General features: G+C 44.9%; 1 protein-coding gene across 1 annotated transcript in view; it reads left to right on the forward strand.

Annotated features, from left to right (window-relative positions):
• DLG5 (discs large MAGUK scaffold protein 5) overlaps positions 1-25272 on the forward strand; it is a gene marked incomplete in the record, with an annotated part of 215519 nt that overhangs the window by 183169 nt on the left and 7078 nt on the right. The window contains 6 exon segments of the mRNA XM_073596836.1: positions 1893-2041; positions 6135-6305; positions 7096-7292; positions 10397-10540; positions 10667-10794; positions 10917-11026. Coding sequence (XP_073452937.1) covers positions 1893-2041; positions 6135-6305; positions 7096-7292; positions 10397-10540; positions 10667-10794; positions 10917-11026 — 899 coding nt within the window.

Here is a 25272-nt window from a genome sequence, read left to right on the forward strand (position 1 = left end):
AAATTTGGTGTGCAAACCCAGTGGAACTGGTACCATAACATAGCTGGGGTTCCTAGGACCAAGTGGCCCCGAGATACGGAGCCCCAAACACGGTTCGGAAAATGTCATTCTCTGCTGCAGAAAAGTGCTTGACATTTTCTGAACCGATTTTTGGGGCCCTGTATCTCGGGGACACTTGGTGCTAGAAACCCCAGCTTTGGATATTTTATGGTGCTATTTCAACTGAGTTTGCATACCAAACTTTGGGGTTCCTAGCACTAAGTGGCCCCGAGATACGGGGCCCCAAAGTCGGTCAACTGTGTCCATCTGCAGCAATGTCATTTCGGGACATTTGGGTTCAGAGACCCCAAATTTTGGCTGCAGCTAGGGGGCATCTAGGAACCCTTAACTACCGAGTTTGAAGTTTGGGGGACCTATGGCTGCAAATGGGCACAGTGAGGCATGCAAATGGGCACAGTGAGGCTGCAAATGGGCATTGTTGACCCTCTTTTCCACTTACAGTAGCTGTGCATTTCTCACCCTCGTCTTATACTCGGGTCACTAAGTTTTTCCCATTTTTTTGTGGTAAATTTAGGCCTCCACTTATACTCGAGTATATACGGTATTTAATTATCTTAATGAATTATTAATTTTTTCAGTTTTAGTTCTGAGACAAACACTACACCGGGAGATTATATACCAACATCTTTTTTCATTAGAGATGGATATTTATAAATCAATTGGAAAAATGTAAACATGACTTGTTAGATGAACTATACACCATCTTTCTGCCAAACTTTTTTTCACCCACCCTCCACTCTCGTGCTTGGCCGGATTCTAAATAAGGAGATACTGTACATGCACTAGAATGAGACGCATCGAAGACCTTACCATCTCGGCCAATCAACAGTGGTGGGATGGTTTCTTTTTAACCACTTGCCGTCCGCTGGCCATCATATGACGTCCTTGACTTGTGGGGGTATATCTGAATGATGCCTGCAGCTACAGGCATCATTCAGATATCGGCTTTTTCAGCCGGTGATTCCCTACACCATAAGAATGATCATAGCAGCTGTTCCGCCGCTTGATCGTTCTTACGGACATCCCCTCCCGCCACCTTCTGGTGCTTCTACTGACTCATCGCTGCCATCGGTGATACACGTGAGGTATCATTACGACCAGAGGAGTGAGCGCAGTAGCTGTGGCAGCCGGGGGGGGGGGGGGGGGCACATAACAAGGTGTAGTTACATAGTTAGTCAGGTTGAAGAAAGACACTAATCCATTTAGTTCAACCAATTAAAAAAAAAATAAACACACTCATACACACAAATGGAAAATCTTCTTTTACACCCGTCGTTGATGCAGAGGAAAGCAAATAAAAAATTATTCACGGTCCTGTTTTCTCCAGCAGGGGAAAAAAAATGTCCTGATCCCCCAGGAGGCAATTGGATATTCCCTGGATCTGCTACCCCTGGTGGCGGCATTACTTGTAATATTTTCTTTCTTTTTCCCTGGATTTGGACTTTAATTTGATGTTTTGTGAGGCTAAGTTCACACTACTGCAGCTGCGATTTGATCCGATTTTCAGTGCGATTATGCAGTGCAACTTGCATTTTGGATTTGGTTTGTGTATTTTATGGGGCCAAAATCACGCTGAAATCACACCAAAGTAGCAAACGACCCTTTTCCAAAATCATGCTGTGCTGCATTATTGTGAATGTCCACTGTTGGAAAATTATATGATTTCCATTGATGTGATTCTGTGCGACTCAAGTTGTATCTGAAATCACACTAGTGTGAACAAGGTCTGTGTTTATGTTCTGTGAATTCTATATTTACAGTGTTTGTAAATATGTTGGCCCTTTTTAATTCTGTGTTTTTTTGTTTTTTATTTCTTTATTTTGCCTCTGTAGTATGGCTCTGTTGATATGAGGAACAAAACAGCCGAAGAAGCTTACCTAGAAATGCTGAAACCAACAGAGAATGTCAAGCTAAAAGTACAGCAAAAACTAGAGGAGTTCAATAAAATCAAAGACCAAACTGGGGATGGATTCTATGTCAGGTTAGTTTTAAACATGGAGCTAAACTGTGTGTGTGTGTGTGTGTGTGTGTGTGTGTGTGTGTGTGTGTGTGTGTGTGTGTGTGTGTGTGTATGAGAGGGAGCTGGTTATTAAATTATCTTTTTTTTTTTTTTTTTTTTAATACAACTAACCGTTCCCAAATCATGAATTTAGTTCCTTCTCTGCACTCTGAGCTGATGAACTTCTGCATTTAACAGATCTGTCGAGTTAGCACTGGATAGTGGTTAAATTTTCATTATGATTATTCTCCGTTATTTACTATGGATGGTCCAGAACTGTATAAGCGGTATTAAGGAATGCAAGGTTGCTGTTCTGGCTATGTTGTCTGGAAGAAGTGACTGAATTATAGAAGGGACCAACCAAAGTTATAAATGGTTTCAGATATCCAACCGTTGGCCTGAAGTTCTAATTTAGAAAATGTTAACCACTTCAATACCAGGCACTTATACACCTTCCTGCCCAGACCAGTTTTCAGCTTTCAGTGCTGTCGCAGTTTGAATGACAATTGCGCGGTCATCCAACACTGTACCCAAACTAAATTTTTATCATTTTGTTCCCACAAATAGAGCTTTCTTATGGTGGTATTTGATCACCTCTGCGGTTTTTATTTTTTGCTAAACAAAAAAAGACCGAAAATTTTGAAAAAAATAAAAGTTTTGCTTTTGTTTCTGTTAAAAAATTTTGTAAATAAGTAAGTTTTCTCTTTCACTGATGGGCACTGATAAGGTGGCACTGGCAGGCACTGATAAGGCGGCACCAATGAGCGGGACTGACGATGGGCACTGACAGGCACTGGTAGACGGTACTGATGGGTGGCACTGATATGCAGCACTGATGGGCATTGATAGGCGGCACTGATGGGCACTCATGGGTGGCACTGATGAGCACTGATAGGCGACACTGATGGCACTGAAAGGCTGCAAAGATGGGTTCTTATGGGTGGCACTGATGGGCACTGATAGGCGGCACTGATGGGCACTGATACGTGGCACTGATGGGCACTGATACACGGCAGTGATACGCGGCACTGATAGGCATCCCTAGTGGCAGTGGTAGGCATTGTGACTGGGCACTGATTGGCAGCCGCCTGGGCATTGGTTGGCAGCTGCCTGGGCACAGATTAGTATTTCCCTGGGGGTCTAGTGGGATGGCTTCCCTGGTGGTCCTGGGCGGCTTCCCTGGTGGTCCTGGGTGGGATCCAAGGGGGGGCTGTGCTGATAAACAATCAGCACAGACCCCCGCTGTCAGGAGAGCAGCCGATCAGCTCTCCTCTACTCGCGTCTGTCAGATGCGAGTGAGGAAAAGCAGATCACCGGCTCTTCCTATTTACATCGTGATCAGCCGTGATTAGACACGGCTGATCACGTGGTAAAGAGTCTCCGTCAGAGACTCTTTACCTGGATCAGTGTTGCGGGGTGTCAGACTGACACCCCGCAACAACGATCGCCGCGATGCGCGCCCCCGGGGGTGCGCAGCGGCTCAATATCCTGCGGACGTCATATAACGCCCAGTCAGGATATTGAAACCACTTTGCCGCCATCATTCTGCTATATGGCGGGCGGCAAGTGGTTAAAATGTTTGGCAATTGGAAGCATGTTATGGAAATTTCACTTGCAGTGCATTTCTAGTATCACTTTTTTAGTTTTGTTATGTTGCAGCCTGATACTACAGTTGTTTAATTTTTTTTTTTTTTTCATTAATCTACACTCAGTACCCCATAATGACAAAGTGAAATCAGAATTCTAGAAATGTCTGCATTTATTTAAAAAAATAATAATAATAATTACATATCACATATACTTAAGTATTCAGACCCTTTACTCAGTACTTTGTTGAAGCAATTATAGCCTTGTTTTTTGGGGGGTATGCCACGACAAGTGCTGCACACCTGGATTGTGGGATTTTCTGCTAATTTTTTCAAATCCTCTCAAGCTCAGTCAGGTTGGATGGGGACCATTGGTGAACCGCCATTTTCAGGTCTCTTCAAAGATGTTCAATTCAAGGCTCTGGTTGGGCCATTCTAGAACATTTGCAGAGTTGCCCCTAAGCCAACCCTAAGTTGTCTTGGCTGTGTGCTTAGGAAATTGTTGGAAGGTGAACCTTCCTGAGGTGCTGAGAGCTGTGGAACAGTTTTTCATTGAGGATATCCCTGTACTTTACTACATTCAGCTTTCCCTCAACCCTGACCAGTCTCCCAGTCCCTGCTTCTGAAAAACACCCCCACAGCATGATACTGCCACCTCCATGCTTCACTATTGGGATGGTATTGGGCAGGTGATCAGTGCCTGGTTTCCTCCAGACATGACATTTAGAATTGAGGCCAAACAGTTCAATCTTGGTTTCATCAGACAAGAGAATCTTGTACCTCAGTCTGAGTCTTTCAGGTGCTTTTTTTGCAAACTCCAAGCAGGCTTTCATGTGTTTTGCATTAAGGAGAGGCTTCCTGCCATAAAGCCCAGATTGGTGGAGAGCTGCAGTGATGGTTGTGTCCTTCTTGATCTCTGTCTCATCTCCACACAGGATCTCTGAAGCTCAGTCAGAGTGACCATTGGGTTTTTGGTCACCTCTTGTACTAAGGCCCTTCTCCCCCTATTGCTCAGTTCACTCCTGAATCCTGGTTGTGCCAAACTTCTTCCGTTTGAGAAATATGGAGGCCACTGTGCTCTTAGGAACCTTCAGTGCAGCAGACATTTTTTGTAGCCTTCCCCAGATCTGTGCCTTGCTATAATCCTGTCTCTGAGCTCTGCAGGCAGTTCCTTTTGACCTCATGGTTTTTGTTCTGATGTGGTATGCATTGTCAGATGTGAGGCCTTTTATCGAAAGGCCTCATGTCCAATCAGTTTAATTTACCACATGTGGACTCCAGTCAAGGCATAGAAACATCTCGGCAATGATCACGAGAAATGGGAGGCACCTGAGCTAAATTTCAAGTGTTTTTGCAAAGGGTCTGAATACTTATGCCAATGTGATTTCAGTTTTTACCTTTTCAATACATTTGCAAACATTTCTAAAATTCTGTTTTCACTTTGTCATTATGTGGCACTAAGTGTAGATTAATTTAAAAAAAGAGTTTAAATTACCGTAGTATCAGGCATTCTAACATGCATAGGCATGCATAACATTAAAAAAAGTAAAGGGGGTCTAAATACTTTAGGAATGTACTATGTACACACAATCCGTGTGCTTTGCTGTAGTTCTGTCCCAGGGGCATGGCAGCCCTTGTTTATATCTAAAAACTCAGAATACCTGCCAGTGGTTTTCCTATGACTGTGACACTAAGTTTGTTGTGCATTGCCTTTATTCTATAATTTAATGCACATTTCTTTTTTAACTTCTAAGCATGGCAGTAAAATTGAGGTATGCATGTTATATAGCTTCTAGGAGGATCCTGCAAGTCGGTGCATTGGTGAGGAATGTAGTGTAGATGCAGCCTGGTATTATTAAAGGTGCTGGTACTTATAGGAATATGGTTAGTACAGCACAAGTGTGGTCATGGGATTTAGGCACATAATAGCATTGCTGGCTGGCACTACCTTGGACCACGCACATCTGGTTTTAAGAAAGTAGAAGGTTACTGTTGGTTTTATTAGAACGTTTGTGCGTGGCAGTGGTGGAAACTTTGTGAAATGTTTTCACTATAGTAATGCAAGCTCTAAAAATGCAATGTTTGTTTTATGAGATATAAATATCCAAGCCATGACCTATAATGACAGACCTTTGGATATGTGCTGTAAAGCATAATATGAGATTATTTTTAGGACATAGTTACATAGGATAGTTTTTGGTTCACCTGTTTTGCTAGCAGCAAATTTCCTTCCATAAGTGGAATCACTGATTTCTTCCACTGAAAAAGTTCTGTACATACAGGACATTTGGTCTGTAGGGTATTTTGGTAATTTTTATTTATGATCATCAACACCATGGGACATAAATGCACACAACTATTTTTGTCTACTATTTTTCTGTGACCTATTAAAGTAAACATTACTTTGCTCCATCACTGGGGCAATTCATGAGCTTAGTTGATGTAAACACTGATGATTTTTAACCAGATTTCTGTGTATTCATTTTCAGAGCACTTTATGATAGAACAGCAGAAAACCCTCAGGAGCTAAGTTTTAAGAAGGACGATATCCTGTTTGTGGATGACACCCTTCCTCTGGGAGCTTTTGGTGCATGGATGGGTTGGCAGCTTGATGAAAATGCTCAGAAACTGGGGAGGGGCCAGATCCCCAGCAAATACATGTGAGTGTGAAGGGTTGCATCAAAGTGGTTGTAAACCCTTACCTATAACCAGTGACGTTATTAGCCTCCGGTGATACACAGAAGTGAAACAAATCCTCCTGCATAAGTTGTACCTGTTTATTTGCAGAGATATGTCCTTGTACATCCCTGTAAAACTCAGATAAAAAGGATTTTTCCCAGACTCACAAAGCAGGGGGCAGGGATCTGCAGCTGCACACCATACAGGTGCTCTGAGAGCTGATTGGAGGGAAGGGACACACCCCCTTCACACAGCACACAGGAACAGAGCTGAGGCTGTCAATCACAGATTCGTTCCTCCCCTGTCACCTTTTTTCGCTTGCTGTGAGAAAAATTTGTCAGAACGGACTGATTACAGAGGAGCTAGACAGCAGAGAGAAGTTGCACTTCGTGCTTTGGAGAAAGGCTAGTAAAAACTATAGAAATATGTGGTTTGTTCAGATTTCATGCCTGAGGTTTACAACCACTTTAAGTCCTGAGTCAGACAGAGCTACATAGTATCTGTCCGGTACAGATACTTTGCCACAGTTTGTTTCACAATTCCACAAACAGACTTACATGGGACAGATATAAAATGGGGAAACAGTGTGGTCTCTTTCAGTTTCTTCAGTACATTTGATATTTAGCTTGTTAAAATGTAAACACACCCTATCTTTTACTGCAGAGCATTCATAGTGAAATTCTGAGTCACATAAGACTTGTGCAAACAAAGTATTTGAAGTTTTCTTGACCCATTTTATGTAAAAGCCTCAATGCTAAATATTTTTTTCAGGATGGAACAGGAATTCTCCCGCCGCCTCAGTGTTTCAGAGGCAAAAGATGAAGGTGCTGCTGGGAAGACTCTTTCTGCTGCAGCCAGGCGCTCCTTTTTCCGCAGGAAACACAAACACAAGCGGAGTGGGTCTAAAGATGGCAAGGAACTTCAAGGGCTTGATACCATCAGCACAGATTCCATCCCTTTCCTAGATGGTGAGTCATTTACACACAGTGAAATTAGTGGATCTGCTCAAAATTATATCTAATGCTCTCTTTAGCATGCTAATCATTTGGCAAAAGTAATTTCTTTATGGTACAGCACAGATCAATCATAACGAATGGGTTATATTCTGCACCACCTTCAGCTGATGATTGGACACTGGCAGAGCCACTCAAAGCTTGATGCTGTGATCCTCAGTTTTTTGCTATTGTCCTTAGGTGACAGATGCACCAAAGTGGGAAAAATGACTTTGCATTGGCCCTGGAGATACTACTCCGAGTGGAGTAAGTTGGGTGCTGAGCCATTAAAAGTGGATCTGGGCGACTGGTGGTCAGTCACCGAGCAGGCGTATTTGAGTAAGATGGTGCTACTTCATTCCTTAGGAGGGTTGGACCCTATCAGCGGGGCATGCCCTCAGAAGGCTAAACAGCTGCCATTTTTGGCTTTCCGGTGTATATAGAAAACTGCCATACTGCCACTTTCAACCTTGTTAAAGGTGCCATATTTGATCAGAGTGTGCATGTGCCCGCGCCATTTTCTAGCAGAGCGTGTTGTAGCTGGACACACCTGAGCTAGGCATCTTTCTACTGGACTTGAAAGGATGCAATTTGAAGATGAACACCTCTTTGGGGAGTCTTTTGGTGCCTAAATCAAGAAGACGACAGGTGGGGAAAGTGCTCTTTTGCCCAGTAAGAAGAAAAGGATCTCCTATGGGTAAGCCAGATCCCTCGGCACAGAAAAAAAATCATCCTTTGGTTCTCCCCAGGCATCCATGTCCAAGGCCAAACCAGGTAATTTATTTTCCCACAAATCTTGGTGTTCCAGACCCTCCATACCTGATCCCAAATCTTCTTCACAATGGAGGGGCACCTCCATTGGTAATAGTGTGCTGACCTTCACAAACATTTGTTCACAGATTTAGGACTCCTGGGTACAGGAGGACATATTCTGGTTACAAACTGGAATTTCTGATCCGTTCTGCACCTCATTTTTGGCCATCCAATGTGCAGAGTGGATTTACTCAAAGCTGTGTTCCAACTACAGCCTTAGGGTGTTAGAATGCATGTCCCAAAAGAAGAGACATGTTGGGGGTTCTGTTCAAACCTACGGTTCTAAAGCCAAATGGGGAGGTCTGACCCATTCTAGACCTAAAGTCTGAAAGTAAAGTTCGGCATGGAATCCACATAATTGGTCATAGCGGTCTTTTTCGTCCGGGGCAATTCATGGCATCAATTGACATCAGGGATGCATACTTACACATCCTGATCTTTCCTCCTCACCAGTATTGCCTGAACTTTGTTGGTGGACAACAACCATCTTCTATTTGTGGCTCTATTCTTTTGACTGGCCATGGCTCATTGAGTCTTTGATGGTCTTGACACTGGTGCTGGCTCTGTTACATTCCAATGGGATTCACTTCCTAGGATACCTAAATAACCTGCTTTTGAGGGAAAGGTCAGCTTTTGCCCTGAGGGAGAATCTCTAACAGATGATACAGGTCTTAAAGAGGTTTGGTTGGATTCTCAACCCACAAAACTTGGTTCGGGAACACAATGTCAGAAATACCTGGGATTGGTGCTGGATAAGGCCAAGAACAAGGTGTTCCTGCCATGGGACAGCCTTTCTTCTGCTGAACTGGATAGTTCTCACCAAGGATGCCTGCTTTTCAGGCTGGGGAGGAGTGCTAGGGAAATCCACCTTGCAAGGGACTTAAAAACTCAACTTTCTGTCAACATCTTGGAGGTTAGGGTAATATATCTTTCCCTTCTGTGGTGGACTAACCTTCTCACCAAGAAGGCACTAGAAGTCACGCTGCTCAGAAGGTGACAGATTTAATTTTACATTGGGTAGTGACCCACGGTGCACATACTGGGTATGGAAAACAGGCAGGCTTTATGAATCGACAGGAACTCGCATCAGGGGAATGGTCACTACATCGGGAGACTGCTCAGGAAATTCTGTCCTTTTTGGGGGACTGCGTACATGAATGGGTCTCCTGGCATCCGGTTTCAACAAGGAACTGGACAACTTTGTGTTCAGAACAAGGGATCCTCTAGAGTTGGCAGTAGACACTCTAGTAACTCTATGGGATCAATTCTATCCGATTTATGCATTCCCCCTACTTCAGTTATGTCTGCTTCACAGGATTAAGGTGGAAAGAGCTACAATTAATCTGGTGGCCCCAAATTGGCCAAGAAGAGCTTGGTTCTTGGATATTCTTTGCATGTTAATGTAACCACCTGGGAGCCTTCTGTCACAAGGTCCTATTTACCATCCTGCTTCCTAGTTGCTGCCCTTAACGGCATGGCTGTTGCGGTCCAGGTTCTAAGTGAAAAGGATGGGGGGGGGTGGTCTCGGTATCATTAATTACCATGCTTCTTATCTCAAGTTAGGCCACTTCTTGAAAGGTATACCATCATACCTGGAAAGCATAAATCTATTGGTATGAGCAGAAGAACTGGCGCCCTAGCCATTTTTCTGTGGGTTGGTTGCTTGCTTTCTTACAGTTGGCACTGAATCAAAAATTGTCCTTGAGTAGCACTGAAAGGTCAGGTCTTGGCCATTTTGTTCCAGAAACCAATCTACCTCTCACTCCTTTAATGAAGGCATTTGTTCAAGTGGTTGTCCACCTTGTCAAATGCCAGTGACACAGTGGGACTTTTCCTTGGTACTCTTTGCTCCAAAAGCTGCCCTTTCAACCGATTAGGGAAATGTCTCTTAGCTGTAGAGTAGCTTTTCTTGGTTTCAGAGCTGGCTTCCTTGTCCTGTAGGGAACCCTTTTTGGTGCTATGTAAGGACAAGGTGGTTTTGCAGCATAATGCTTTGTTTTGAACTTGGTTTTTAATCTAACATGCACTCATTCTCACTGAGATCTTTCAAACATCAGGGCCTGTAGTTCAATGTTGGGTCATGTAACATGGAAAATTACCACACACACAAGGCTGTAGGCTGAATATTTTCATATAGAGAAGTAGCTCTAGTTATTTAAAGTAATCAATTTGTTATACTAAAAGATAATGCATTTATATGAAGTACCATTGAGTCAACTTGTTTTAATTTTTCTTTCTCAACCATAGCATTGACTTTTGTCTCTTAGAATCTATGAACTTGGCATACCAGCGAGTTCAGAGGGTCGACTGCACATCACCTCGCCCTGTGCTTATTCTAGGACCATTAGTTGATGCTGTGAAAGATATGCTCGTCAAGGAGTCCCCAGGGAGGTTCTGCAGATGTCCTCTAGGTAGGCGTCTTACCCTTTCAATATGAGTACAGTCACTACTTTTCTCCCTTGGTTATAGTAGAGAGATTCATTTTGCTAGTTACTTTCTGTGCAATGTTTTGCATATTAAAATGTTTTGTCTTTTAGAGGTAATGAAAGCCTCACAGCAGGCCATAGAGCGTGGGGTGAAGGACTGTCTTTTTATAGACTACAAGAGGCGAAGTGGGCACTTTGATGTCACCACGGTTGCTTCAATAAAGGAGATCACAGAGAAGGTAAATTTAAAAGCTGTATACCGTAGCAATATCTAAAGAACATGTACATAAAAGTAATCTGTTCATCTCTGGATGTATGTAACAAGAATACCTGACTGCAAACCTATTTTTTTGTTTCACAGAACTGCCACTGTCTGTTGGACATAGCCCCTCATGCTATTGAGCGTCTTCACAGTGTCCACATCTATCCCATTGTCCTCTTCATCCGGTACAAAAGCACGAAGCAGATAAAGTGAGTCCCCAGACTACATGTGAGCAGTACTGAGGGTTATAATGCACAGGTCATTTCATCATATATTTGGAAATATGTATTCTATATATTCATCTCTATCCATAGGAGACAAAAGATCTGTCCATATTTATCACAATCCCAACTCGCATTTTATTTTTCCTTTCTGAAATTGAATCTTAGACAACAGAATGGGTAGAGTGGAGAAAAGAACCACCGCTAATATTTCTGTTTCGATCTTTCTTTTATATATATAACATTTTTAAGAAAAGGGATAATACAATTCTCAAACCTGCATTACGTTTCACATTGGTACATAGTGGAACCACATTAAAGCAAGACCCACTGTCTAATTTTTATTGCTGACTGTGTTCTCACTGGGGAGATTCCCTTTTTCTATTTGTCCGGGTACTATGGGAAAAAAGTGCTGGGAAATCCAATGATGATCGTTGTTTCTATGATAACGAAGTGGTTGTTTCCATTCGCTTAGGAATAAAAAAATGACAGGAAATGTATTCATTCCCTACGCTATCCAAAACAAAACAAATTCCAGTAGGTTATGGAGCATTACTTAAAGTAGAAATAATAGAAATTTTTTGGGGATAGAGTAAGGGATTGTGTTAACACCTGTCAGTTTTATTTTTGCCATATAAACAAATGTTTTGCCTTTCATTTGTATTTTAAACTGAATAGGTTGTTTTACAAGTGGTGGGTTTACATATACTATATAATATAGCAAAGCAACATCAAATCCTTTGTAGCTCCTCTTGAGTATCAGAAAAGCCTTTAACATCCTAGAATAGCCTTTTTATTTTCTGGAACATAAATATGCTTGTGTTCCACTCCACAAGCATATGATAACTGCAGATTTAAATCATCTACTTTGAGTGTTAAACAAGGTAACAGAAGGGGCTTTCCCTCTCTCTCTCTTATCGTAGCAATCAAATTAGTAGCATATCTAACAAAAAAAATCAGAATGTTACAGGGATAGAGGTAGTGGAACAGCAACACAAATACTTGTCATAACCAACCCAGCTATCTCTTTATCTAACCTCCCCAAACATGGAAACATTTTGGACCAGTGTAGTACTAAATTCAAGGCACTTAAACGCTTCAATATCAACTCAAACTATACTTCGAGTAAAACAGAATTTTAACTTTAAATGCTTAATTCGTACACTCCCTTCCCTAGGAATTGAGCAAATTCATACTAAACTCTATACATGGCAAACTATTCTCCAAATTTAGACATACTTCAAACATGGAAAAAAAATCAATAGTCACCCTGAAAACTAAGGCCTCATGCACACAGGACGTTTTTACAGCTGCTGTTAGGGACTTTTTTTTTTTTTTTTTTTTTTTTTTTTTACTGCTTCTGAAAGCCCCTTCATGTTAGCCCATGTTAGTCCATGCACACATAAACTGTCAGAGGCGTTTGGAGGCATAAGCGTTTAGCGGCAGTAGGAGAAAACGACAGCCTGTGCAACAGGAGCAGTACAAGCAACTGTAAAAATGCAGTGAAACACATCAAGCCGCGTTTGATGTTTTTAGGAGTTTCTATATTATAAATGGTGTTTTTATTTAAAACCACTAACGCCAAAAAAACACGGGAAAACACGCAATAACGCTAATGTAAAACGTGGCTAAATGCGAAAAATGGGCGTTTTTAGCTCTGCTGTAGCTCTGGCATTTTTAAAACTTCCTGTGTGCATAAGCCCTAAGGAAGCTAACTAACAAAGTATCATGCAATGTGTATTTGAAACACTTTTTTTTAAGACACTGATATGAATCACTTGAATATATCAAATGTTCTCTGGCTGATCCCCAAAGACCAAGCTAATTGTATAACCCTATAACAGAGCCTTACATTATGGAGAACATAAAATATTTCAGGGTGGGCACTTCTTAGGAAAACTATTTATCTTCTTCATACAGTACAGGGCACAAGAGTTGACTCTTAGACCATGGGTTATATGCCGCTACCTTCAGCTGATTAGACACTGGTAAAAGCTTTGCTGGGAACTGCCTCTCAGTGTTCCCATAAAACCCCACCCTTTCCATGAAGCCCTCCATTTTTTGCTAGTGTCCTTAGGTGATGGTTCCCTTCTCCTGTTGGAGAAGATGTTTTTTTCTATTTTTCACCGCCTTTGACTGACATTTCTATCAAGATCTTACTGCTTATCACCTTAGGACTCACTAGCCCTATCCAAATATGTTACCTTTGGGGCGTGGCGGATGGAGACCTGAACAGACGTGCCCATTGAGAGCTCCTGCCGTTTTGGGGAATATTTTCATCTTTTTTCCCCTAACAGGACTGCCTCACCACCTACACTGAACCCGGGGTCCCCCTGAACACTAAGGTGTCACCTGGGACCGCTGACACGTCGATCCCGTGATCCGGCCGATTTTACTACAGGCCACGGCTTCGGCCTTAGCAAGGCGAGCGGCGGCCATATTAATACTCCCAGCCCGCACAGGCTGCATCCGGATCTTCCTGGCCGCTCTGCGCTTGGCTCTCCCCCTGCACGGACACCGGGGCGGCTCAGCCTGGGACCGCTGACACGGCGATCCCGTGTTCCGGCCGCTTTAAATACAGGTCGCGGCTTTGGCCTTGACAGGGGGGAGCGGCGGCCATATTGGTGCACCCGGCCTACACATCCGGTCCTCCCTGGCTACTCCGTACCTGGCTCTCTTCCTACACGAACACCGGGGCAGCCCAGCCTACTGACCACAGTCTGCGTTCTCCCCTGTACCACCCCTGCATGCCAGCCTGAAGGATTACCAACACACACAGTAAGTGGCGGCCATCTTGCTACACCTCAGTAGCTTCCCCGTCTCCTCTGTGCTCAATCCAGGGCCAACCTAAACACCAGGGTGCCCTGACATAGTAGACTGTGACCTCAGCAAGGGATTAAACTAATATTCACCCCCCATTTGTGGGGTGGAGTGCAACACTGCCCCTGGGGCCACGTGGAACGGCCATCTTGCTCCACCCTGCTGCAGTATGTGCACTTGCTCTTGGTCTCCTTAACCCCTTTGCTCCTGGATCACTCTGTCCCTACACTGTCACAAGAACTGCCCAGAGGATCCAGCTGCCACCTGTAACCCTTCTCACAGAATAACTACTCCTTGGCTGACAGTTTGCTACCTCGCCATAGTTCTGCAACACGTTTCCATCTCATACTGTGGTGCAAAAGATTAGCAGGGAACGCAGTCCTGGCTCCAGAGTCGCAGGTAGCGACCGTCCTACCCCCCCATACTAGATACCATGTTTTCTGGCTGACGATGGACGGCTGAAGAAATGGGCTACTGAGCTCTGTGCTCTCCCGACATTACCAGGCTGTGTTACAAATTACCTACACCCGGAATCTCTATGTCATCATCAAGCTCTCACTCCACTGACTCCTCTGAGCTGCAGCAAGGTTCAATCCAGCGATACCTACTCCGTACATCCTCGCTCGACTCCCGCTCGGGAAAGGACAAGCTGGCGGCCAGTCGCACCCCAGGCAAATCTAAACCTCCTTCTCTGGTTCACATGGACTCCTCTATGTGCAAGGACACTACAGGTGAGCCCTCGGCCCCTCCAACCCCTGTCACAGGGGCAGCTATGCCCCCTGTTATCTCCACCGAAGATATCCCCGCGGAGCTACTTCCTCCGGCCTCGGGTGGATCAGCCGGTTCTGCGACCACAGCCCTTCTTTCTGCTTTTAGGGCGGACTTTGAATCTTGGGCGTCCAAGATGGAAGCCTCCCTCCATGTAGAACTACAAGCCCTCCAACATCGGGTTTCAACCACAGAGACCGCTGTATCCGTTCTGGCTACTACCCAAGATGACCATACGGCTCGTATTGTGGCCCTCAAATCTGCAACCATGTCACACTTATCCTGCTTGCGGCAACACCAACTCCGCATAAAGGACAGCGAAAACAGGAGCCGCAGGAACAACATTAGGATACAGGGAGTGCCGGAAGCAACCTCAGGCACTGATCTAAAACCCACTGTCGTCTCTATCCTCAACCAGGTCCTGGGCAGGGAAGTTACATCCCCTATTGAACTGGACAGAGTACATAGAGTGGGAGGCATGGGGGGAGACCGCAGCGACCGCCCCCGCGATGTCCTATGCCGGGTCCATTACTATACCCTCAAGGAAGAGATTATGTGTAAGGCCTGGCGCTTGGGTCCTGTAGAATTCAATGGATCTACAGTACACCTCTATCCGGACCTCTCCTGCAACACCTTATACATGAGACATGCGGTCCACCTACTTTTGGATTTGATCCGTCAAGCAGGGGCTTCCTACACCTGGGGCCATCCATTCAGTATCAAGGTAACCCGAGACGATAACTGTAAGTTTGTTCTGTCGGACCCTGAACAACTTCCTGCCTTCTTCACCTTCCTTGCACAAGACCCTATCAGCATCCCGAACTGGCTGGACCCTCCAGAGGATTGTCAAGGACTACAGGGCCCTCTCCCGCAACGTCACAGACGTCCAAGATCTAGATCTGCTTCTTTTGGTCCTAAAGCAAGACGTCCAACATCCCTGTAAGACTGATTTGGCTCCCCATGTGAGTCAGCACTGTTACTTGTTCTTTCTGTCCAATGTTTTACAATGGGTTTACACCTTTCACTCCACAGTTTTCATTAAGGGACTGGACCAGGTTTGCAATGGTACTGTGTTCTCTCTGTACCCTCCTATGAACTCATACTAACCATGCCACTCCGCTTACAGGGATGGTATAGAAGTTTACTAAGCTCAGGGGGTGGGGGGGTTCTGTGTTGCCCTTACTGGGACAGTTACATCTAAAAAAGGGTGTAGATTAGACGGTGGCAATGTTACTGCTTTTTATGGCTGCGTGGGGGCTCCATTCGACACCGGACATCCCTAGCCTTAGCTGTACACTTATCCACACACGGACCATACTAAGACCAAATTGAATACTATGAGCATCGTTTCCTTAAGAAACCCTCCTCTGTTACCCAATTTTCCAGAACCCTATGATTCTTTTAATCGGGATGCGGCCCGGCCCGAGTGGAGCCCACCACTAAGTCTCTGAGGTGGTACCTGTAGCCAATGTGCCTTTCTAGTTCTTCGGGCCTGGGGACCCGCTGACTGACTTGGAGTCTCCCAGAAGCTACCTTATTACCTGTTCTGGGCTTCTTGGTCTCCTCTCGGTCCCGGGCCTAACTGATCCTACACCATAGAACTAGTAGAATTCCTCAATGTTACCTCCTTTTTTTTTTTTTTTTTTTAAATGCTTGTTTATACATACTATTGCTTGTGATGATAGCTGACTGATTATGGGTGTTCAAGTGTTTTTTTTAAACACTGATTAGATATATGCCATGTTCTTCTATAACCTAAAATTTTAAGTATTCAATATACTATGATAGACGGGTATATACGTGTTATATGCCTGCTATGTTGTCGGGTTCACAACTAATCCGACCTCCCTCCCCAAATAGGTTTGGCACGATTTGTGCCTAGCACGTGATATTTCACGGAGTGTTTTGCTACTGCGAACACATTAGATTTTGTTTTGAGACACCTTTCCCAGGTGTCCTCTAACTAGCCATTCTCCATTCCTCTTCTCTTTTGTAACGACCTTCTCTTTTCCGTTTTTTCCCCAACCGCCTCCCCCTCTTTTACTAGACTTTTAAATTTCTTCCCATCTCCTCGCTCCACCATGGCCTATACGGTATTGTCTCATCCTCAACTAAAATTGTGTTCATACAATGTAAATGGACTCAATGTTGCCTCTAAACGTGGACAAATTCTATATCAAATGCATAAATGCCAAGTTAATGTACTCCTCTTGCAGGAGACGCACTTTCAATCAGCCTCCACCCCTTGCTCTAACAGATATTTCAACAGATGGATCCATAGTACTAATCCATCCCAGAAAACTAAGGGAGTATCTGTAGCTTTTCACAAAAGCCTGCCCGTTGAATTGCTTGATCATCTCTCCGACCCTCAGGGAAGGTACGTCTTTGTGAAATTTTTGCTGTGGGGAGTTAAATTTACGATAGCTAACATGTACTTGCCAAATGTCAACCAAGTTCCATCAGCTTTGCAATATCTGAAGATTCTATCTGAATTCATGGAGGGCAAGCTCATCCTCGGTGGAGATTTTAATACCCCCCTGGAGCCAACATTAGATTCCTCCACCTAAAGGTCACGTATCTCATTCCCCAAATTGAGGGCCCTGAAACGCGCACTATACGACTTACGCCTTGTAGACGTTTGGAGGATACTGTACCCTAAGGCTCGTAACTACACACATTTTTCTCAGGTACATCAGACCTATAGTCGCATAGACTATCTATTGAGCGACAACAGTTGCCTAGACTGGTCTCCTGAGTGTGAAATAGACTCTATGATCTGGTCAGACCACTCCCCTATACACTTGACATTCTCGCTCCCCTCCACACCTATCAGGGAGTGGACACGGCGCTTGAACGATTCATTGCTAGCTAACTCGGACTGTATTACACGTATCTCGGAAACAATCTCTAACTTTTTTGGGGACCACGCACAAGATACCACGTCGTTCCCCATCCATTGGGAGGCACTGAAAGCAGTATTAAGTGGAACCTTTATTCAATTAGGATCTCGTCTGAAAAAGGAATGCTCGGCCGCTATAGTGGATGCAATCCAGAAGCTCCGAAACCTGGAAACTGACCATAAGCGTTCCCCAACAATCGAAACGCTCACTGAGGTTTCCAATGCCCGATTACATCTCAGAGGTCTATATGAGACATCTGCACGTACATTCGCGGACAAGCTCGCTTTCCATCAATATAAATTCCAAGACAAGTGTGGCAGGTCACTGGCCCGCTCCCTGCACCCAAAAAAATCCTCTACTTTCATCTCCCATATCCAAGGACCGCATGGAGAATCAATCTCCTCACCTTCTAAGATTGCGCAGACGTTCAGGGATTTTTATCAATCCCTATACAATATACCTGCGACCCAGTCGTCAGGCTCCCCCTCTATTACAGAGGAGCACAAAGCCTCTTATATCATGGAAACCGCGCTCCCCACTTTGGATGAGGACACCATTACCGAACTTGAAACCCCTATAACAACAAATGAAGTTGCGAAAGCCATTGCGAGTACACCAACTGGCAGGAGCCCAGGGCTGGATGGCTTTACCCCAAAGTTTTATAAATTATTTGCTCCCCTTCTTATTCCTTTCCTCACTAAAGTATTCAACTCTGTATCAGAGGGCTCAGTGTTTTCCCCACAAACACTTGAGGCTCATATTTCCCTTATTCCAAAACCAGAGAAGGACCCAACTTTATGCACAAATTATAGGCCAATATCCTTGATCGGGGTGGATTTGAAGATCTTCGCTAAAGTGTTAGCCAACAGGTTACAACCATTGTTGCCCAGTTTGATCCACTTAGATCAAGTAGGAAGCAAGGGATAACACCCTGAAAACCCTTCTTTTATCCAACTATGCCCGAACTCACGATATTCCTTTATGCCTCTTAACAGTCGATGCGGAGAAGGCATTCAACCAAGTAGATTGGCAATTCCTTCGGCTGTCTTTACAACAAATAGGACTGGGAGCCCACATGATCTCAAGGATAATGTCCCTCTACTCCTCTCCATCCGCTAGGATAAGACTGAATGGTTCTTTGTCGTCGGCTTTCTCTATCTCTAACGGGACACAACAAGGATGCCCCCTGTCTCCCCTCCTGTATGTTCTCACCATGGAATATTTAGCCATTGCTTTGCGAAACAATCCCTCTGTGCACGGAATAACAGTCGGACCCACTCAAACTAAACTTGCTCTGTTTGCAGATGACCTGCTTCTATTTGTGACACGTCCACACTCGTCCCTACCCTCGGTGATGCAGGAGTTCCAGAGATTTGGGGAAGTCAGTAACTTTAAAGTAAACTACAATAAATCGGAAATTCTCAATATTTCTCTGCCAAAGTCGGACCTACGCAGACTTTCTACTGCCTTTTCCACCTCCATCCGATACCTTGGTATTCAAATACCAGAGGATGCATCCCAACTCTTTTCCAAGAATTTTACCCCCTTACTTCTCAGAACTCAAGCCGATCTGTCTAATTACACATTTAAAGGCTCTCCTGGCTTGGTAGGGTGAACACCTTGAAAATGGATATCCTTCCCCGGTTTTTGTACCTATTTCAGACAATCCCTATATACATACCTAACTCCTATTTTCGGAAATTGCGCCAGCTGTTCTCTAAATTTATTTGGAATTCAGCCCGTCCTAGAATTAGATACAGAACGTTATCTCTTCCGAAAGCGAGAGGGGGAGCTGGAGCCCTGGACGCTTCATTGTACCATAAGGCAGCGATACTTACTCGCATACTGGACTGGTTCCATAACCATACAACTAAGCTCTGGGTTCACTTGGAAAGCCATATGCACTCTATTGATCTCTCAGCTCTTCCATGGACCACACCCGCAATTTGTAGGGGTTCACACCCCCTCTGTGACCTCACCCGTCAAACGATCCAAATTTGGGATCGCTTAATCTCTGGCGGTAACATATCTAATCCTTCGGGGCCTATGACCCCCCCCTATTTGGGACCCCAGCCTTCCCACCGGCTATGCACGTGACAAGCTTTGGACCTTGGCGGAAAGAAGACCATAGGAGGCTTTCTCAGGTTCTCCGTACAGACCCCACTCTAATGCCAGATACCCCCCCGAATCGCTTTCTAGATACCCTATGCAATGGCTTCAGAAACAACAACTGACTTCCTATATCCGAACCTTTCAATCAGTACCAGATATTCTAGCTGAACCCACAGGATTCGAGGATAATACTCCTCCAAACCGATCCTCCAACACACGTGGTATCACAGCTTTATTCCCTCTTGCTGAATGCTCTTCACCCTGATCTCCCACCCTACATGAAGGCTTGGGAAAAAGATCTCCCACATTCCATCTCCCCCATTGACTGGCAAAAATGCTTTATCCTAACACACAAGCTCTCCCTAGCCACTAAAACTCAAGAAAAGGGGTTTAAACTGGTGACGAGGTGGTATAGATGCCCTTCGATAATACATAACTTCAACTTGACAAACCCGGATACTTGTTGGCGATGTCCCAGGGGCACCATGCTCCACATTTGGTGGGAATGCCCCCCATACAGAAATTCTGGCAACAAATCTTCCTACTATACTGCAAACTGATGGCGACCGCTCTCTCTCCTTCACCCAAGCTCTTTTGTCCATGCTCCCGGGCACTCTCAAGTCCATTAAAAAAGATGTATTACGCCATTTTTTGGCCACTGCTAGAATGGTGATCCCAAGATATTTGAAGTCAAGAACTGTACCTTCCCTGGGGGAGTGGGCTATTGAGGTGGACCGCATCAAAGACTTTGAACGTCTGTTGGCTGAGGAATCTAATAAAGACAATCCATTCTCTCTTAGGTGGACTTCGTGGTCCATGTTCCGATACTCATCGGACTTCTTCCCCTGGGCAGAGGGTAACCTAGACAGTACCACCTCATGACCATGCTGGAGCGACTCCTGTTCCTAACCTTTCTGTTTCTCTAATTTCCCCCTAATCCTTCTCCTCTTCGTATCAATGAACTCCTTAGAATCCAGATGCAAAATACGACCCACACAAGCTAATCCTTTACAACATAACAGGTTTCTGGAATAAGTTTGATTGTAGAAACACATGAAGTTTACATGTAATCCCCTCCCGTATATGGTGAGGGCTCTTTGGTTATCCTTGTTATGTCTTAATATGTTGTTTAAAACAATGTTTTTTCCTTGTTATCTGCACACATAACGTATTACACTATGTATCCTTCGAATACACTGGATTTATTGTCATCACCACTACTACTATTAATGATGTTTATGTGAAATACATTTTCTTGTATGCTTCTTTCAATAAAATAAGATTGAACTAACAAATCTGTTACATTTGATGAAAATTGTACCCAGGCTCCACAGTCATGCGGCCAGTCTGTTTGCTTCAGGCACTGGATTCTGAGTTCAATGTACATGGTGCAATGAGTGAGTGGGTGTCATATAAGTCCACGGCTGGGGTTCATTCCAATGGACCCCAGACCCTGAAGACCCCGTCAGGGGAATACCACCCACTGTAACAGGTGACGCCTGGATCCTAGACATGAAAACAGCTATAAATAGTGTTCCTCTGTACCTTTTACATACCGGTTCCTACATGTCTTGTAGGAAAAAGGATATAGTGTAGTGTCTACTACATATCCATGTAGTAAACAAACGACACACCACATGCACACAAATGGTTTTGTCATGCACAGGTTATGGATTGACCTACACTTGAGTGTCTATCCCTGGTTACTGTTGTCTTGCTTACTAGGTATTAGAGGTAACCTATATCAAATTGGTGGTCTTCTCTTCCCTCTCCTTACCGGAAGTTCCCCCCTGGCTTGTGATGTAGTGCTCATAAGACTCCTCACTGCTCACTTCTGCCCTCTATTTTCAGCCGGCTGTAAGCTGATAGTTTACTGTCTTACCTGTTGACAGATGCCACCTGCAATTCCTTCAGAGCAGACACACTTAACCCCCTCAGTCTGCTGCTATTCCATAAGTATCCCACAGGGAAAGCTTTTCACCTAGCAGTGGCAGCTTGCAGGCGCTCGGGAATAGGAGCCCATGTGACCAACAGGGATTACACCACAGACCCAAAGGAAACTCCCAAGTTCCCCTCAGGTTGATAGCAGTTATATTGTCCCAGAACAGGGTCCAGAGCTTCAGCTTCATAATTCAGGCTCCATCACAGGCACGCAACATGCAGCCTATCTAAGGCAGAATTCTCTGCTGCCACTGTGTGTGATCTACTCCAAAGGTTGTTGCCATAAACTCTTTTCTGCCTCTCCTTCTTCTGGTTATCTTAAGACGTTACAACCTGAACTGCCTGCTGCTCTTCCATTTGCATAAGGCAAGGGGGATGCTGGCGTTTTAGCAGATGCTGCAGATGATTTTTCACCACCAGAATTTCATGAAGTTACTTTGTTGATTTCTCAAAGCATGCTGGCTACGATGGACCCTCTAGATAGATAGACCTGTTGCTGGTTGTCCCCTATACATTCTTCTAAGCACTAAAAAGAGGCTTATTGCTAGAAAGCCTTTCCCAATTCTTAATCATCCAGAATGTGTCTGATATAATGATTGGCCAAACTCTGGTTATTCCTCCTCCTGACAATTTTGAGGCCTTGTACCTATGACAGGGAGTTTAGAAAGAAGAGGACTGTACAACTGTGGACCCAGCCACCCAGCCTTGTCTGCGACGAGGCCTTCCTTCTCAGCCCATAAGAAATTCTTTCGGGCTCCTGGGATGGCAGATAAAGGAAACGGATCTCTCCTGTCTTCCCCGTGAAGTTCCAAGCAATCTTGGTCTGGTAAGCTTAGAGCAGGCTTCTCCAAATCCACTGACAAGACTCCTTTAGTGTGAAGGTCTGCCCTCACCCATTGCTGGGGTGGGGGGGCATCTTTGCTGGTTTCCAGATTCATGGACCTCCTTCGTGAGCGTCAAGGGGGTCCATGAATTGAACCTTTTGGGGGTACCAAAGAAGGGGGACAGAATTTGTCCACTTCAGGGGGCCCTGTGTCTCCTTGTGTGGGTATAATTCCAGTAAAGGTTCGGGTGACGTCCGAACTACCCAAGGTCCCCTTTAGCCCTGTCCAGGAAATTCGGCTACCTGGGTCTGACTCTGGAGTGAATGCTGACCAGGTTAGTAGTTTTTCTTCTCAAACGTCGGCCCCTTCAGCAGGTTCAACGGGAAGTAACTGAGGCTCATGGCAATCTCGCAAGTTCCTCTGGTAGACACCGCAGTCGTCCTAGTGTCACTGCGGGGCCAATGCCTTCCTCTTCCGTGGTGGCTGTGAAGGACCGAGGGCAAAAGTCTTCCGGTGGCCGTAAACGTCCCTTGGAAGCTACCTCTAAAAGAGGACCAGTTGTACCGAGGGCTGAGCTTCCATCCTGCTTTACAGTAACTGGTTTTAATGGCCTAGCCATTGAAAGCCAGGTACGGAGAGATAGAGGTCTGTAGGGATCTGTGATCCCTACTATGGTGAAGGCGAGGAAGTTGACTTCTAGTAAGATATACCATCGTACGTGGAAAGAGTACATTTCATGGTGTGAGTCGATTGGCGTTCATCCTCGATCCTTTTCTGTGGCTCGGATCTTGGCTTTTCTTCAACAGGGTGTTAAGCAGAAGTTGGCTTTGAGCACCATCAAGGGCCAGGTGTCTGCCTTAGCAGTTTTCTTTCAGCGACCTCTAGCCACTCACTCTTTAGTTCGTAGCTTCATTCAAGGAGTCCGGCATGTGGATCCGCCGGTATGGTCTCTTTTGCCGCCATGGAATTTAAACTTGGTGCTATTTATTCTCCAGAAACCTCCATTCCAGAATATTCAGGAGATTCCCTTACCTACGTTGTCCCAGAAGGTGGCATTCCTGGTGGCTGTTACCTCGGCCCGCAGGGTTTTGGAGTTGGCGGCATTACCCTGTTGTAGTCCCTATTTAGTACTCCATAGGGATAAAGTGGTTCTTCGTCCCTGTCCGTCATTTTTGCCCAAGGTTGTCTCTGACTTCCATTTGAAAGAGGACATTGTGTTGCCTGCCGTCCTTGTGTCCCAAGCCGGCTCATCCCAAGGAATCCTTCCGGAGGTCAGACTCACTTTTTTTTTTTTTTTTTTGTTACACAAGGACCAAGGAAAGGGCTAGCCGCTTCTTCGGCTACCATCTCCAGATGGATCAGACAGACTGTGACTCAGGCCTATTCTATTAATGGTCGGGTTCCTCCTTTCCCTGTCACGGCGCATTCTACTCGGGCGCTTGGTACTTCTTAGGCCTTCCATAATCAAGCATCAATATCGCAGGTTTGCAAGGCGGCCACTTGGCCGTCAGCGCATACCTTCACTAAATTCTATAAAGTAGATATTTTGGCATCTGCGGATGCTTCTTTTGGCCGCAAGTTTTTGCAGGCTACTGTTTAAGAGGGGGGTTCCCTCATAAGGGATGTTTTTTCTTTATACATTTTTTGTTTCAGATGGGGCTCCTGTGTCCTGGTCAGGGCTCTTGTGGTTAGCCTTGGGTTATTTTGCCCACCCCTCATTTTTCTTTGGCACTGCTTTTGGACGTCAATGGTCAAGATTAAGGAGGCGCTGTGTCCATCGATGAACGAAAGAGAAAATCGGATTTTTGTACTCCTCGAAAATCCATTCCTCTGAGTTAATCAGAGTTTTTGATACTTCTGTTACTGCTTGCTACTAAACTCAATACGTAGAGCAGGGAGGGGGTTATATACTGACTGAGGACAGCCCATGGGCGTAGCCAGGTGTTTTTTGTCCTGCCTAGTCCTACTATTGCCGAGGCAATATAACCCAATGGTCAAGATTAAGGAGGTGTTGTGTCCGTCGATGAACTCCGAGAAATGGATTTTACGGTGAGTACAAAAATTCAATTTTTCTAGGCAATAACCAAAAAGCATACTGAGTCTTGGGGCAAGTTGTTCCATGTATTGTTTATAGAATTCTACAGGAAATCCGCCTGGGGATTTATTGGGCAGAAAAGTTAATATCGCCGCTTCTATTTCTAGAGCTGAAATAGCATCTAGAAGGGTAGTGTCCCCGAGTCTGATAAGTTAGGAAGGGCAAGTTCATTCAACAACTTGTCTAGCTCATTGATGTCATATGATGGTATAGGGGAATAAAGAGCAGTGTAGTAAAACACAAATTCCGCCAGAATACCGGCAGGGTCCGTGACCTGAGTCCCCCCCAGTGTTTTTAATAACAGGGATACTGACAGGCATTGTTTGATCTGCCGCCAAGAGGACCAACAGTTTGCCGTTTTTGTCCCCTTGAGCAAATAGGGACTCTGCCCTCTTCCCAGTATCAGTGCGGGCCAGATTGGAGAAGTGTACAGACAAAAGTCACAGCGTCTCCAGTAGCGATGCATAGGTGGTCTCTGATGGAGAGTCGGCATGCACACTACCTTTATTTGGCTAGAAGAATCTTGCACTCTGCGTCCTGATCTTTCCTAGCTGCTTTAATTGCAGAAATGCATTCTCCCCTCACCACAGCTTTAAATCTCATCCCACACGAATGCTGGCTCAGCCGTGCCAACGTTGGTAGACCAGTAAGTCATAATAGAGCGCTGTATCTGGGAGGTCACCTGGTCATCCTGAAACCAGTCTGGCGACAACCGCCAGCCACCCCCCCTTCCCCCAACTGGGAGAGTCGGGGTGACAGAGGGCAATGGTCATA

This window comes from Aquarana catesbeiana, linkage group LG08 (genome assembly GCF_042186555.1).
Source record: "Aquarana catesbeiana isolate 2022-GZ linkage group LG08, ASM4218655v1, whole genome shotgun sequence".
In the NCBI taxonomy this organism is placed as follows: Eukaryota; Metazoa; Chordata; class Amphibia; order Anura; family Ranidae; genus Aquarana; species Aquarana catesbeiana.